This window comes from Lemur catta, chromosome 8 (assembly GCF_020740605.2).
Source record: "Lemur catta isolate mLemCat1 chromosome 8, mLemCat1.pri, whole genome shotgun sequence".
Taxonomy (NCBI): domain Eukaryota; kingdom Metazoa; phylum Chordata; class Mammalia; order Primates; family Lemuridae; genus Lemur; species Lemur catta.
This window is the reverse complement of record NC_059135.1, coordinates 69,870,603-69,887,920: the sequence shown is the minus strand read 5'-3', so window position 1 is coordinate 69,887,920 and position 17,318 is coordinate 69,870,603. Positions and strand designations below refer to the sequence as shown.

The following is a 17,318-nucleotide window of genomic DNA, read 5'->3' as shown; positions in this document are numbered from 1 at the left end:
AAAACCAGGTTTTCTAGCCTCCTTAGTAGCTAGTTGTGGTCATATGACTAAATCCTTAGCAACTGAACACGAATGAAGGAGGTGAGTAGAACTTCTACATCACTGGCTTGAAACAGAACTGTTCTTTCAACTTTTTCTGGGTTAAAATGTGTCTGCATACCACTAAACCCTGCAGACAAAGCTACTATGCTAGGACACTGGTTCTCAAAGTGTGGGGTCTAACAGTATCAATGTTACCTAGAAACACAGAAATGCAAATTTTCAGACTCCATCCCAGACCTACTGAATTGAATTCTCAGGTAAGCCTCAACAATCTGTGGTTTTAATTTTCCAAATGATCCTTTGGAGAATCGATAAGATAAAGCAATCCAAAGAGTAGTAAATATTAAGTTTTCATGGAATGAGGACTGAAATCATGCTATTGGCTGTGGCATTTAAGATCGTTAGTGACCTCTGGCATGGCAGGAAGAATTGTTTTTAAAAGCCCTCTAGGGAGGCTGGGAAAGGTAGGGGGAAGGGATGGATAGTGAGAGATTTGTTAAAGGATACAAAATTACAGCTAGATAGGAGGAATAAGTTCTAGTGTTCTATAATACTATAGGATAACTATAGTTAACAATAATACATATTTTCAAATAGCTAGAAGAGGAAACTGAATGTCCCCAACACAAATGATAAATGTTTGAGATGATGAATATGCTAATTACCCTGATATGATCAGCATGCATTAATATGTCTCAAACTATGTACCTTATGAATACGTACAATTATTGTTTATCAGTTTAAAAAGAAAAGGCCTCTAGGAGATTCAGATACACACTAAATTTTGAAAAAACACTGCCCTAGGGGATGGTAATGTACCCTACCCTAGACCAAACAGACTGTTATTTCAAGAAACAAACTTATTTAAGCCATTATAACTTAGCATTTGTCCTAATACAGTGTTTAATGGAAGAGACTCTATAGTCAAGACTGCATGGACTCAAATCCTAGCTTCACTATTTTCAGTAGCTGTTGAACTTGGGGTAAGTCACTTCACCTCTCCAAGTCCATTTCCTTACTGATATATAAATGGATACAACCAAAACTAGTACCTACACCCTCATAAGATAAGGCTCTCATAAAAATTGAGATTATAAACATAAAATACATAATAGTAAGCAATCAATGAATGCTAGCTATTATTATAATTATAGAAACGGGCAATCTGGTGAGATAGGAAATGCAAAAAATCCATTGACCATGATATTCACCAGCACTGGGAGAATAAAAGTGATCTTTGAAGTTTCATGAGCTACCAGCTACAGGACATGCAATCTCAGCTCCTACATATGGTGTTTAAGAAATTATGGTCCATCTGAAACTATATCCCAGCATTCCCTACATTCTCTAGAAACTAAACATCAACTACTACTGACTTATTAACATCTTTGTTCTTAGTCATCCCTGACATTATTCATGTTTCCCAACTGAAACCTTATCAATGCTCACCTGAAGTACCAACATCTATTACAGCCTTCTGTTTCCTCATCTAAAATGGCTCTTTAAGTGGATATATAACTAATTATGGAACTTAAAGAGTTAAATGTGTATGGGTCCTCCACAAAGTCTAAGTCAATGATCTGGGAATTGGTGTCTCAAAATTGTTTGTATCATTGTTCAAGCTCAGTAACCACATTATAAAACTAAGCTACAAAAGACAATTTTTCTATTACCTGAAAAGATTCCCTATTTTTACGCTGTCTTCTCCTTTCTCTCAGCAAACTCTTTTGTTTTTCTTCTTCTTCTTCTTTTTCCAAAGCCCGAATGTGTTCTTCAAAGCAAATTAATGCATCTTCTTTGTCCATGTCTAAAGTATTTTTCAGTTGAAAATTAAAATGTCAAATATCAATGAATAAAACAGTTTGATTACTTGCATTAACTCCCTAAAAATTTCAAATTCACCTTTCAAAAATACTTGTATTTAAAAGTCAAGTATGATTTGTAATTATTTAAATAGGAAAGTTTTAAGAAAATTTCACAAAGACCTTATTAAAAGATACCACGAATCATGGATGGAATGAAAGACATACATATGTCAAAATTAATGAAAATAAAATCATTACGACAAAATCAGTCTGCAACATCATAATTATCCCAACATAAAATTTCGCAAAGTATAGAGTTCTAGGCCCTACCAAAAAACCCACTGAAGCATGATTTTCACAGGGGTAGCCCAGAAAGCTGTAAATTTAAAAAGGAACTAGGTAAGTCAGAAAAAGCATACTTGGAAAAGCCTAATGAAAGATAATTCTAGTACATTTTTTGCTTTTTGCAAATGTGTAACTAAAGTTACTACTGTAAGAAGACAGCATTGAGTAAAATGCAATAGTTAATTTTGTTCTTACCAAGTTACATATAAATGGCTAATCATAATTTCCAGTTTGATCTCTGATTTACATTATCTCAAGGATTACCTAATAAACCTAGTTTTTATTTCTAAAAGAACATTTTGTCCTAAATCACAAAAACTCAATTAAAAAGAAATATCCCATTTGAAAATAAATAAAGCATTTTTTCAGAAATGGACAAACAACTGTGCACAATTCAGTTGGTGACTGCATATAACAAATGAGAACAATTCTTTGTTGCTGGAGAATACTGTTTAAAACTATTTCTCTCATTTATTTATTATTCTTACTTTGTAACTCCTCATCTTCTGCAAAAGTTGGATTATCCATCAGATACTGCTGTGCTTCAGACCAAGTAGTAGAGTATGTTACATTAGCCATGTTGTCCAGTATGTTTTTTAGGGCCTCCCAATTTCTCTTTCGCAATTGCTTTGCTTGTTCCTACAGCAGAAGTATGAATATACCTTTTGAAGTTTAAAGAAACTAAAATATTTGAGTTGCAATTAGTGTTGGTTTCTTTACATTCTAACTGATGACAAAATTTCAAATGTAAACTCACATCTCAAATAAATTTCATTTATTTTCAATAGCTACACTATTTACTTTGTCAATACAAAGTACTTACCTTCTTCAATTTTTTCACCTCTTTTCTAAAGCCAGAATCTTGAAACTATGTTTTTAATTTTTTCCCCCACTCCATAAACCTCTCCTATTACTATACATTACAGACACAATTTATAACTAAATTTACTGTGGGCAGATGACATAGTAGGTAAATTGCAAAGGTCTTTGATGACCTTCAACCATGTTCATATTTTTGATAGTACTTGCATTTAGTTCCTTGAAGACTGGATAATATAAAATTTAACAGCATATAATGAAATAGACATGAGTAAAACGTGTTTTAGAACATTATTATACAAGTTGAGTTTAATGGTAACAACTGCACATTACTGCCATTCTTGCAATTTAATAAAATCTTAACCTCAATTAAGATTTTGCATTAAAACAAAAAACCTAAATATTTTAAAGCCTAATGGTCTAAATAAAAATTATATTTCAAAGCAGGCATAAGATAGCCAATTAGTGACAATATAAATAACAGGAGAATAAATCAGTACCTACTCCATCTGTCGGTACTTATTATGCTAGCTGAAGGATAAAGAAGCTTATTATTATAGAAGATATGCATTCAATCTTTAAACACTACTTTCTAATAAAGAAATCTGCTGTAGCACAAACTGGATAAACTAAGAAACAAAAATGGACATGTTATAAAATAACTCCTAATCAGAATGAAGAAACATTGTGTTTAACCCATAAATATCAATAACTAAGAACAAATAATACCTTTTCTTTTTTTGAGAGAAAGAATAAAACATCTTCATAAATTTCAAGACGATCACGTTCTGATATTGCATTCCAGACTTCCATCTCTCCAAACATTTGCTCTGCTTTTCTATTTGTTAAAAAACATTATACAACAAAAGTTAATTTTAAACCATTTTAATTTAAAACTCAATTTAAAATTTAAAACCACAAAATAAACACTTTAAGTCCATAACTATATTATAAAGGAAAACTCCTGGTAGTTAAGAACAAAACAGCACAGGCCCATACTTGGCCTTAGTGATGGAGGAGGATAATTTACATTGGGCAATGTTTTGTAGTGTAGACTATTTCTTAGGGTAGCAACAGAGACTACCAAATTGCCTATGAAACTGAATTATAGGCTTTTCTGGAAGAGTGAGGGAAATAAAGAAGGATATAGGGAAAATAAGCTTAGTAACTTATTGCAAAAATTTTAATATTAAATTACCCAAAATTTTAAATAATAAAACAGTCTAAAATTAAGAATGCTACATAAACCAATTTTTCAAAATTCTATACCTACTGAATGAAAACAGCCTATTTCTATTCTACAAATATAAAAAATTTCAATGCTTTCATTAAATAAAAAGGAGTCAAACTCGATCTTTAATCTACTTTCTCCACTTTTTCTTCCAGTTTTTAATTAATTCTACAAGTTAAATCCAACATTTAACTACTGATCTTGTACCTTATGAAAGTGCCAGATTCATAATCATCTAGCTTTATTTAATGAGCATCTACTTTAGATCAGCTACTGCACTTGGCAAAAAAGTGTAACACAAACACAATGTAGTAAATATATGCCACGTATCACTAAAAACCTTACTTGTATCTTGTCGTGGAAGTCATTTTCTCATGATTTTCAAGAAACCGCTGAAAGGATTCCTTAGCCTCTTTATATTTCGATCTTGCTTCTTCTTTTTCTTCTTTTTCTGTCTGGACTTTATAGGCATTAAAGGCCTGCTTTTTTTCACTCAACTTTGCTAAAGCACTAAATGATAAAAAAATACCATATAAGAATAAATGAATGCAGGAGAATTAAATGTTTGTGCTTTGAAAATATATATAATTCTTTTCATGTATAAATTAAGAAAATTTCAAAAATATATTACTTGGTATCCAAAACAAAAGTCAGTGAGGTGAAAAGTTGTACCATTCTCAACAATTTTAAATGTGCTAAGTTTGCTATGCTCAAAGACAAAAGTGAATAAAAAATTCAAGTATTACCTGTATCGTGGATCATTAATGATCATTTTCATAGCTTGTTCCCATGAAGCATTGGATGGTACCCGCTGAAAACCATTTAAATAAAAAATTAAAATTTCACACAAGAATAGTAGAAGTCATAACAGGAAGCCAAGTGTAATACTCACTGCAAACATCAAGCACTTCAGCTTTGCAGGAGTTTGAAAAGTTCTAAAAATAGTTTTTTACTGAAGGCAAATCTGCAATATACCTATAGACTGAAAAGAAAACTTCAACTAAAATTTAAACAGAGCATGAAGACTTTTCTTTACAGTACTGATTAAAAGATAATTATTATGAATAAAAACATCTTATATTAAATATTGAGGTAGAAATGTACTTGTGTACCTTGCTATTGTGTACCTCATACACAATAGTTTTTATGTTGAAAGTCAGTTTCACAAAACTTTTCTTCAAGAAAACAAGATACATTTAGTTGATTTTCAGTTACACAACAGTTTATGAGATTAGTGTTTTCAACAAAAGGCATCAAGGTATTGAAAATGAGTAACTTCATTTATTAGGTGATTACATGTCACATAAAAATCTGTAATATACACTTGCTCTTAGTCCAAAGGCCAAGGAGCAATAAAAAATCTATAATAAATATACCTTTTCTTTCAACAATTCTTTAAAAGCCTGCTTTGCCTCCTCCTTTGTATTCCAAGTATATGTTTTTTTTGCTGGTTGGCTCTCTTCCTCTTCTTTTTTGGGTGTAAAACTAGAGAGAAATTTAAACATGTTATTCATAATTTAAATAAATGTTTGCTTTATTTGGAAAAAATAATGCCTTCATTATTTAAATGTTTGATACTGAGCTAAAATTTGAAAATTTTACAATAAAATCTTCTATATGAACCCTAAAAACACACTTATCTGAAGACAAAAGAAATAAACGTAATAGTTTTTCTGAAATTTTAGTTATTAAGTTCAGTTTTTAAGACTCTACAAATGCCAAAATAAACATTTAATTGCACTAAAACACTACCTCTACTAGCCCATAGCTTAATACTTTTAAATGGCTTATTAATTAATCATTAAGTGGTTTCATATTAGTGGCATAATAACTGAGCATTTAGGCAAGTGTGCATAAATAAAAATAAGATATAGAGATCAATCCAAATCAGGACTGGCAGACCAGCAAACTATGATACAGTAGCCAAATCCAGCCTACTCATAGTTTTTGTAAATAGTATTACTGGAACACACCCATGATCATTTGCTTATATTATGTTTACAGCTGATTTTGTGCTACCACAGTGGATTGAGTAACTATATAGAGACTGTGTGACATACAAAACTGAAAATTTCCTATCTGGTATTTTATGGAAAAGTTTGCTGAACATTGACCTCAAACAAAAAGAATTTACGCAACCAAGAATTACCAACTTGTTTGGGGGTCTTTCTGAAGTGAAAAAATTGTATAAGCCTTACAATGTCTTTCTATATAAGAATGAAGGAATGCAGAAAAAACCCACTTTAAATAGAATGCTTAGGGGAAGAGAAAGGTAGTAGATATCAACAAAAAAATGCAAATATATTCACATCCTATTAATCAAGTAACCTCACTGGGAAATTTATTTAAAATTGTCAAAAAATACTTTACAGAACCCAGCAGAAAACTAAAACTTATAAATGATCTTTATTGTAGTAATTAAAGTCAAAAGCTTATTATAATAACTCAGGCACTATAATAAAGAAATGCTGGGATGAAAAAAGCAGGAAACCACTTACTGTTAAAATTATGAAAAACTTAGTTTTGTGGAAAAAGAGATTAAGTGTGAAAAGATGCAAAAGAATGTTATTCCAGAAAGCCTAAATGTCTATCAATAGGGGAACACTTTCAACTTCTAAACATCAGAAAAAATTATAACACTGTGTTAACTTTGGGAAATTGACAAGAAAAAACGAACAGAACAGTTGAAATAAGGGTTGGAGGGATGAAGGCAATACACTTAAATATTAAGATGGTTGATCATGTTTAGATCATGAGATTATGATCATGAGATCTAGATCATGAGACTTTTTTAAATATGAGGACATCCTTAAAGTCAAGGAGTTTAGCTTGACTTTAGTTTTTATAGCTGTATAAAGCATAGCCACATGAAATATTACTACACTATGGGGTATGCAAGGACACACAAACTGTAAGCTTTGACAGATACAACTTTACTTTATCAAAAAGCTATACAAACTTAGTCACACTAAGAGTGACATTAGAGTTTTCTTACTCTGGTGTTATCTTTATTTTTTGTCTACTTGATTTTTGCTTACGTGTTAGAAAAAAAATAGTGTTATTTTAATTTGTATTTCTTTCTTATTATGACGGAGTGCCTTTTCACATACTTCTTGGATAACTGTATTTCTTTCTTGTAAATTGCCTTCTCTTACCTGTAATGTATTTTTCAACACAGCTGTATTTTTTTTTACTGATTTGTAGGAGGTTGAAAACCAAAAATAAATAAATAACCAAAGAAAAAATAAAACAATTTTAGTACTCTATTTGGCAGGGCTTTCTCAACTTCCACAGCTTATCTGTTTGTTCAACATCAAAGTATAGCACCTGCTTGCAGCACTGTGCTGAGCCACACCGGAGATTGAGGCAAAAGAAAAAAAAAATCATTAGTACCCATCTTTTACTTAAAATGTTGATGGTTTATTAACCATAGTCTTTTTGGCATTGATTTTGATTTAAAATATTGCATCTAAATATGATATATCTGGCTTACTCTAAGGCTTTTGGCACTTTTTTAAAAATCTGTGCCTCACCCTTTCCTCAGTCCTACTTCCAAAAATTTTAGTGTACTAGTTTTGCAATAGCTTGGTGCCTTGATGCATCCCCTCGACCCCCCTGCCTAAAATTCAGCCTCAAAACTGATCAATTGTCTAAAGGCTTATAGTTCGATTCTCAAAAAATCTTACATCTATTTAAACACTTAAGGGTCACTGACTAAACTGGCAATTTCTCGTATTAATGAAGTCTGGTACTGATTTTCAGAAGATAAGTCAGTAAACTTACTCAGCTACAGCTTCCTGTTTAGATGTTTCTTCTCCAGTATTACTAGATACTTCAACACTCTGATCCTGAATAGCAGGGGTGCCAGTAAGTTGCGCTTGTTCCTCAGTTGAAATAGTTACTGTATTTTCATTATCTACAACAGTAGCAACAATGGAAGTAACTTCGGGTTCAGAAACAACTGGCACACTTCCACTGACTGTATTAGAAGCAGAAGTGGAAACACTGGCATTGGCTGCAGCGGCAGCTGCTGCTGCTGCGGCAGCTGCTGCGACAACAGCAGCTGCTGCTTCTGCAGCAGCCATGGTGCTCATGGTGGTCGGAATTTCTGTTGTAGGAACCGGGGCTGCTGTTGCTGTACACTCTTCTTGCTTACTACACATTAAAAAAAGAGAAAACTGGTCATTTCATTATTGTAATCACAGAGCTAAATAAAGCAAGTTTTTAAATTATCATAAAAGGAATTGAATAAATGAAACAATTGAAGCGGAAAAAAAGCCAGGGATGCCAAACTATAAGCCATTCAAAAAGATTAAAACCACAAAATGAAACTGCATTGCTTTGACTTAATTCAGCAGACATTCACAGTAATATATTACAGACACAGATGTAACAATCTGCATTTCTAAAAAGTCCAGTAATTGTTCTCATTTACAAAATGCCCAATTTATCAGATTGTATTACACCAATAAATTTGGTCTATATAAAAGATTTCTATACAAACTTTAAATTTTCTCCATTTCACCCATTAAAAGGAAACTCTATGTAAAGAAAAAAGCATATAGAAATACAACATTTCATCCATTCCCAAATCAACTCAAACCAAATTTTGGACTTTTCTAGAATACAGTCTTCTTAATTTGTAAATGATGCAGTCCAAATTCAAATAATTACTGTCTAGCGAAGCATCTTCTTGAGTAAATATCCCTCCCTCACACCTCCCCAACAAAATCCTGCAAAGACAACAAAATATCAAGCCTAGCATATTAAATAATTATCTATGTTGCAAATAAAATTGTGTAAACACAAGGATGTAGTGGGAGAGACCAAATCTGTAAATGCATATTGATTTCCAAAACTGCTTACCTACTTTCTTCAGCTTTAATCATTGCTATTAAAGAGAAAAAAGAAAAGTCATCTAGTACATAGTTTTAAAATATAATCACTGAAAACAAATTTAAAAGAAGACAGAGAAAAGTATCATACAATAGAATTTATCATCCTAAAAAATAAAAAATTCAGAAACCACTTTTACAGAGCAAATGCTTGCTCCAAAATTCCAGGGCAGCAATTAAAAAATGAAAACAAATTTAAATGAGAGCAGTTATTAGGAAAGCTTATCTCACACTGCTACTTTCCCAAAGGCTGCTGCAGCTGGCCACTGCAACAACTCCCTGACAGTATCTGCATAATTCTGGAATAGTAATTTACCCAGGGATGAGACTAGTTTGATATTTTTTTAAAGATACTAAATTCAAAATGGGATCAAATTTATTGTGAAATTGCAGCACATATATACTAGCATTGACAAGTAGATAGATAGTTACGCACACCAAATATCTGTAGTAGGGTTATATCAGAAATGAGCTTGATACTTCATAAATGAATAAACTGGGAATCTACCTATCTACAATATTATTAGCCAATGCTAGTATAAATAATTTAAATTGAGCTTTAAAGATGTGTACTCAATATTTCAGTTTTCATTTCAGTTTGAGTACATTTTTCTTTGGGGGTAACAGAAATATCTTTTATTCAGCATCACTAGGGAATGAGGTGCTCCATGAGTAATGATATAAGCTTAATTCTTTATGAAAATGTTCTTAAAATTTTAAAGGAAAACATTTCTGAAAATGTTTAGGATGTAAGAGAAACATACTTAAGGAGTCATCATTACTAATATGAATCAACACATTTTTCCTAAACAATGATCTAAGCTAATGAAGTGACACAAGGAAAGGCAAATGAACTGAAGATGATAGTGTCTCCTAAGAAAGTTTTATCTTCTTTTCAGATGTCATTCCATATTGCTACCTACTTTATTAGCCCCATTCTTCTATTAATACAATCTGTTGCTTCTAATCTGGTATAATTTATGACATTAGATTCTATTAGAACTGAGAGTAAAAGAACTAAATTTTCAATAAGATCTTACTCATTATCTCTGCTATTTTAAGCCCTGGGTTTTATATTAGGTAATAAGTATTTCCAGATTTTCAAGGGTATTCTGAATAGTTAAGGATGCTGAAAAATTCTCCCCTTATAAGTGAGGCGTATCTTGTTTACCTTAATTCTTCCATAACAAACATATATGGCTATTTTGCAATGTTACGCTAAAACAAAATTGGCATTTAATGTACAGTCTGATAATACACTAACAAAATGTAAACTGATAAAAGATTCAAGGTTATCTACTATCTACTACTGTGAAGTGGGTTAAAAGACATGTTCCATCTATGCACCAACACTCATGGAGGGATTTAGAAATTTTGTAAGTGAAGTCCTTATTCAATTTTCAAATGATAATGATTTTTAAAAATCAAATTATACCTTTAAAAGCTACAAGCTCATTTATAATATAACCCTTAAATGAAAGGAATTCTTTATAGAGATTTTTCACTGCAGATCTATCCACTCATGGTTAGTGAACATTAGTGACATACTCTAAAAATGTTAAGTATGACAGAAAATGAATTATCAAAGCAGCTCACCATGCAGGTTTGATTTTGTAATAAGACTTCCAGGAACAATGGTATTCTGGTACCCTAGTTTCAGTGGAATCAAATCAAATAAAAATCTATTTAAAATCTATAGAACTGAGATCTAGAGCAACAAGAAAATAAGAGCCCATAAAACTGTTATACCATTTTAAATGTTCTAATCATTTAATTAAAAGAAAAAGGGGCTTTGAACAAGCCTATTCAGGAGGGATTGTTTCAAAGTGAATGACATATACATCTAAAAAGTTACATTAAAAATTAGTTTTTCCTGTTTTACCTTCCAGATCCTCAAGTTCTTTAGGTTTGGCCCAGCGGGATTCTTTTGTTTGAGAATTGTAATAGTAAGGCTTTCCTGAATCAGATTTGTACTCCTTCCAAGGACATTTGGACAACAGTTGCTAAAGAGGAAAAAACTTTCAGTCAACAGTAATATTCAGTATCACTGATCATTCATTCACATGGCTGTTTTCACTAGATATCATCAAACTATACAATTCCAAAACTTGTGAGATGATATAAGCTATCAATTATTGAATACTTACTAAGTGATGTTATTTGGATATATTATTTAATCTTTACAACACTACAAAATTTATACCATTATTCCAAATTTACAGACTTACTTGAAGAGAGAAAGTAACTTGTTTAAGGTAATGGGACATGATTCAAAACCAGTTCTATCTGAATTTCAAATCCTTTGTACTTTTATCATTTACATCCCACCACAGGTAAAAATCACCACTTTTAACAAATAAAAACCATCCATATTTAACAAATAGATTCATCAAATACTAATACAAGTAAAACATAAAATTTGAGAAAAGCAAAATCTGGTTTAGTCATGCTTAGATTTCAATTTCGTGATAAATAGTTTATTACAACTCTATATGAATTAACTTATATAAGAAAATAACGTAGGTATGATATCCTTAAAATCTAATATATACAACCTGCTAGAGTGGTATAAGAAAGCTATTGAAAACAGAGTGTCTTGGACAAAATATATACTCAATAAATAATATAAGTCAGTACTGGGATAAATAAAAAATATATCTACCAACCTCCCCTCCCAAGCATTGCTGTGCATATTAGTGTGGTAGCCTGGAAAATACTTTTACCTTTTCTCAAATTCCTTAATTAAGAAAAAAACCAAAAGGTATACCACCAGCTAAGAAGAAACTTAAGCATAGCCTGGAGTGCCATGTCAACTCTTACTTAGCACCCCAGAATTTCTAATTAAACCACCTGCAATATTGCTTAACTCAGTTTATTCCTTCAACTTTAACTTTTACTTCCATATCTGTATATTTTGAATAGTAAAATTTGCAACACAGAATGAAATAAAATATGTCCTAGTCTACTTAACAGTCCCTGATTTCTAGTCCTCAAACTTTTACCTCAGCAGGTGTTTTAAGATCATCTGGTTTCTCCCAGGTAGATTGTTTCGTTTCAGTATTATAGTAGTAAGTCCTTCCATCAGGTGATTTATGTTCAGTCCACATTGATTTCTAAAGAATAAAAATAACAAAAAGGCAAAAATTATGTAACAATGCCATCAAAAGTGAGTACCAATAGATTTATATCAATATATATATAGAAATCAATTAAATATAAAATGAGTATGTTTTGACAGTTTAAGTCTTCTAGAATAATTTATCCATGCAAGTAGGCAGAGAACTGAAAAATGGAATATTTTTATTTAAAGTACTTCAAGAGCAGCATAGATCAATTCAGGGTTTAGGATTTCTCTCAGAATTACAGTATGACTGCTCTCTTAAGAACAGTAACTCTGTAACTTACGTATGTAAGATAATCTTTCAGAATAGAAATGCATGCCTAGTAGATGAAAAATATATGAACTAGGTGCTAATATAGATGAACTGATTATGTGTTCATCTACTCTAGTATAAAGAATATTTACATCAAATTGGACAAAGTTCTAAAATGATGTACTATAAAGACATGGCTGTCAAAACTGGAAGGGACAGCTTTCAGATGGCAATCAGAATTTAACTATCAACAAGATGAAATTTAAAAGGGACAAAATGTTAATCCAAATGCCTCAAAATAAGATAGGTGAGATAAAATTTTATGTGAATAAAACTAGTATGATATAGATTATAAATGTAAGGTCCAAGAGAACATACTAAGAACCTACTAAAAATTGCTAAAGAAATCTCAGGCATCAATAGACATGATGCCTCAAATAAAGGTTAATTATTGGATGACATCAAAAAGGCAGTGAATCCAATCGGGGACACAGATTTTTCAGATGATAACAAACTTAACTATGCTTGAAGGAGGGTTACAAAGACAATCTATACCACTACATTTCCTCAAATCTAGGACATAAGATTATTTAACTATCACATGCTTTTTTACCACTCAGATTTTACTTCAAACTTATTGAAAGATTTATTCTTAGACAATGATTTTATCACATATCACTTTTGTTCATACATAAAAAGGAAAATAAAGTAGTTAAGATAGTCCTCTTCACAATGAGACCATTTTTTGTATCAGAGTTATTGACGTTCATTATATTCCAAATAATACACCCTCTGTGGCATCAAGAATATTGGTAATGTAGTATGTCTTAAAAAAATCATAAAGTGAGTGAAAACCACTAAAAACTGGTTCTTAACCTTCTTTTGTACTTATTTAAAGCTCATCTAACTTTCTTTTTTTCTTATCAACTTTACTGAGTAAGAGCTGACCTACTTTTGATTTCTGCTTTGGGAATGTGGCTGAACACATGTGATTCATTGCTTTTCTCATTTTTAGGGCTATAATTTTATTCCTAGCTGATAACAGAGTGCTTTACCATCACTTTTAGCATTTTCTTCCAAATCACTGACATTCATTCTTTTGATGTTGGCACTTTTGTTGTTCACTCATGTACAGTTAAGCTATAATTGCCACCCGGACAATGGAGGTCATAAGACACCTTTGCACTCCAATTTCAGATTTTAAAAGGTGAAATGAAATATGCTAATTGAAAATTAGCTAATTTAAGGAATACCTGCAAAGTCTTGGGATGTAGAGCCAAAAAAAATGTGACTTGAATATAAATCAATGTGATTTTAATAATTAAGATGCTTATTTTCTAATCTCTGAAAAGAGAACTAGTGTTAATGTAAAGGAATTATACACAGCCACTAGAATTCAAAGAAATAACTCTATAAAATTTGAGCTGTTTGATAATAATGTGATTGGCTCTTCCTATAGTGAGATTTGATAAGTTATGTGACATGACTATTCACAGAATGGATTTCTGCATAATGTAGCAGGATAATTAGATAATTCCAAAGGTATGTTAAATTCTTTAACTTGTTCTAGCACCTTGTACTGGATAATTGTACTATCTCTGAAGCAAATATTAAATAGGTGCTGAAAAATAATTTGGCTTTCTGTTATTAACCTACTTTAACATCTTTTCATCAAAAGGCAATGAAATTAGAAATACATAAACTTCAACTGTATGGATAATGCTTTATTTAATAAATTAAATGGTGTTAAGATAAAGGTATTTGTATTTATCTTTTTTAAAAAAACTGTAATGAACTCAGTAGCATCTCAAAATAGTACAACCAAAAGAGAAGTCTACCATAAGTACCAAAACTATATTTAAACTTCCCAAATCATATGTTCTAAAGGGTGCATCAAGGAAAGAAGAAGTTCACAAGAATTTATGAGATAATGAAACAAAAAAGGAAGGGGCAGTGTATGGTCAACCAAATAATGGGGAGCAAGAGGAGACATACAAGCTAATAAATCAAACAGTAATCAACTTAGTATTCACTACCTATTACCTGATTTGACCCTCACTAACTACACTATAATGCAGGTATAACCACTCTCTCTATTCTATAGATTAAAAAGAACAACCTTTAGCAGGATTTATAATTTGCTCACAGGGACTCAGGAAATGATACTAGAACAACTAGTCATATCTGCTTCTAAAGACCACAATTATTTTGTTACCAACATAGTTATTGTGGTAATAAAAAAATCAGACATGAAATGGCAGTTCTGGGAAATCAATAAAAACTTTTTTTTTAAACAGAGGATAAATGGGAGTATATTTGCAAAATAAAGGACAAAAATATCATTATCCTTAATATACAAAAATCTGCTACCATCAAAAGATCAACTAATAACATGGCTATAAACAAAATACAGTGCAGATAATTAGATGATCAACTTCATCAGTAAATCAAAGAAGTACACACTAAATGAAACTTTTAGCTCATCAGATGACTGACAGAGACTGTTAACATACAATGTTAGAAGGGTATGAGAAAAAGCGTACTCTCTTATGCTACTGTTGGAAACGAAATTAGTATAAACTCTTATCAAAGGCAGTTTACCAGTTTGTATCAATATTAAAAATGCAAATATTGTTTCTTCATCCTGAAATTTTACCTCAAAAAAATCTCACTGATATTACTTCCAACATGTCATGTATAAAGATGTTCTCTACTTACAATGGTGAAAAATTAGTTAACTCATATCTACCCACAGGAAAACAGGTCAATATGGTCCATTCATACTATCAATATATTCTATTTGCAATATAATGGAAAATATCTAAGAAAGTCAAGTTTAATTATACCAGAAAATGCTAACATACTTTTTAGATTCAGAAAAAGATAGGAAAAAGGTAGTCAACAGAAAGCTGTGAAGAAAGTTAATACTCTCAAACTCAACTTGAGATATGCAATGGATGTACATGACATACGTGTTTATACAATGTTTAAGCTGAATTTCATGAAAGTGAAAGAGAAAAAAAAGTCTGAAGCCAAACACTAAATACACAGAAAAATCTCCTCACTACTCTAAATAGAGAAAACAAGAAAAAGCCAAGAAATTAGATTAGAATTCAGGAAGAACACAATGACACACAGATTTACAACTAATTTCACAACCTACAGGAAATGATTTCCAAGCAAATTACTTTACCAAAATTCACTCCAGTAGAAGTACATCACACTTGAATATTACAAGTACTATAGAAACAACTGAAAGATACCCAAGCAGGTGGTTTTATAGTAGAATATCATAACCTTTAAAGAACAGTGAATTGTAATGTTATATTATTTCACATCATGAAAAAAGATGAAAAGCTCTCTATTAATTAAAAAGACCCAGCCGGGCACAGTGGCTCACATCTGTAAACCCAGCACTCTGGGAGGTTGAGGTGGGAGGATTGCTTCAGCTCCAAAGTTTGAGACCAGATTGAGCAAGAGACTCCCGTCTCTACCAAAACCAGAAAAAGTAGGCAGGTGTCATGGTGCACACCTGTAGTCCCAAGTATTGGGAGGCTGAGGCAAGAGGATCACTTGAGCCCAGGAGTATGAGGCTGCAGTGAGCTGTGATGAAGCCACTCCACTCTACCTGGGACAAGATTCTGTCTCAAAACAAACAAACAAAAAACCCAATAGAAAATGTACCAAAAAAGAAAGGCAGCATGAAGTTAAATGTAACTATTTAAATAAATATTACCAAAGAAAATCTTGCAATGTATACAGTTTGACAAAGCAGAATTTACTGCAGAAGTGCAAGAGTGGTTCAATATTGGGAAATTTTCAAAAGAAATTATTTCTATTAAAAATCAAATGAAGAAAAACAAAACTGGACTATTAAACTTGGTTAGATCAAATCATATCCTGAAAACCTTGAGTTCACAAGTATTCAAAAATAAATAAATAAATAAAAGCAAAAATGCTTAACTAATAAAAAGAAAAACAGGAAATGAAAAAAGGCAATTTAGTAAAAACTAACAAATGTTGCTCTAAAGCCACTTCCATTAAAATCATGGGCAGAAACCATAATGGAAATAAGAGAGGGATACTGTATACTAGTAAAAAGTAACAGATCAAAAACTTATCCTGAACACATATGCATAGGGCAATTTAGCTTCAAATACACAGAGTTACAATAAGAAAATACAGGGAGAAACAGATGACTTATCTTTTCTAGTTAAAGATCTTAATACACCATCTTCTTAGATCTAAGCAGATGAAAGATAAGCCAAGATAAAGGAATAACAAAATAACCTTAAATAAATAGCACACAGAATATTCCTAAAAACTAGCCTTGAACAAGAAAAACAATGAATCTTTGATAAACTGCAAAGAATCTTACAGACTGTGCTTTCTGTTCATCATGGAGAAGTATAGCTTATAAAAAATATGTTTCCCAAAGGTACAGTCCATGGAAGAAGTAATTGATAGCTTGAAATAACATTTAATTTTCATTAAAATTAAAAATTTCTACTCTGCAAGACACTGTCAAAGGAATAAGATAAGCCACAGATTGGGAGAAAATATTTGCAAAAGACATATCTGATAGACTGTTATCCAAAATATATAATTCTTAAAACTCAACAATGAGAAAATGAACAACCCAATTGAAAAATAGGCAAAAGATCTGAACAAACACTTCATCAAAGACATACATATAGCAAATGGAAAGATGCTCCATATCACATGTAATCAAGGAACTGCAAATTAAAACAAGATACCACTATATACCTATTAAAACAGCAAAAACCCAAAACACTGATAACACCAA

At 31.5% G+C, this 17,318-nt stretch overlaps 1 protein-coding gene across 8 annotated transcripts in view; it reads right to left on the bottom strand.

Moving 5' to 3' along the window:
- The window catches only part of PRPF40A (pre-mRNA processing factor 40 homolog A), a 49,611-nt gene that overhangs the window by 9,281 nt on the left and 23,012 nt on the right, over positions 1-17,318 (bottom strand). For 4 of the 8 annotated variants that reach the window (XM_045559283.1, XM_045559284.1, XM_045559279.1 and 1 more), the window contains exons 6-16: positions 12,140-12,250; positions 11,020-11,140; positions 10,734-10,787; positions 9,109-9,133; positions 8,026-8,397; positions 5,619-5,727; positions 4,989-5,053; positions 4,588-4,752; positions 3,741-3,849; positions 2,681-2,831; positions 1,716-1,849 (exon numbers count right to left, since the gene is read on the bottom strand). In XM_045559283.1, coding sequence (XP_045415239.1) covers positions 1,716-1,849; positions 2,681-2,831; positions 3,741-3,849; positions 4,588-4,752; positions 4,989-5,053; positions 5,619-5,727; positions 8,026-8,397; positions 9,109-9,133; positions 10,734-10,787; positions 11,020-11,140; positions 12,140-12,250 — 1,416 coding nt within the window. The remainder of the gene's footprint in view (positions 1-1,715; positions 1,850-2,680; positions 2,832-3,740; positions 3,850-4,587; positions 4,753-4,988; positions 5,054-5,618; positions 5,728-8,025; positions 8,398-9,108; positions 9,134-10,733; positions 10,788-11,019; positions 11,141-12,139; positions 12,251-17,318) is intronic. The other 4 variants (XM_045559285.1, XM_045559286.1, XM_045559281.1 and 1 more) reach the window with 1 other exon arrangement.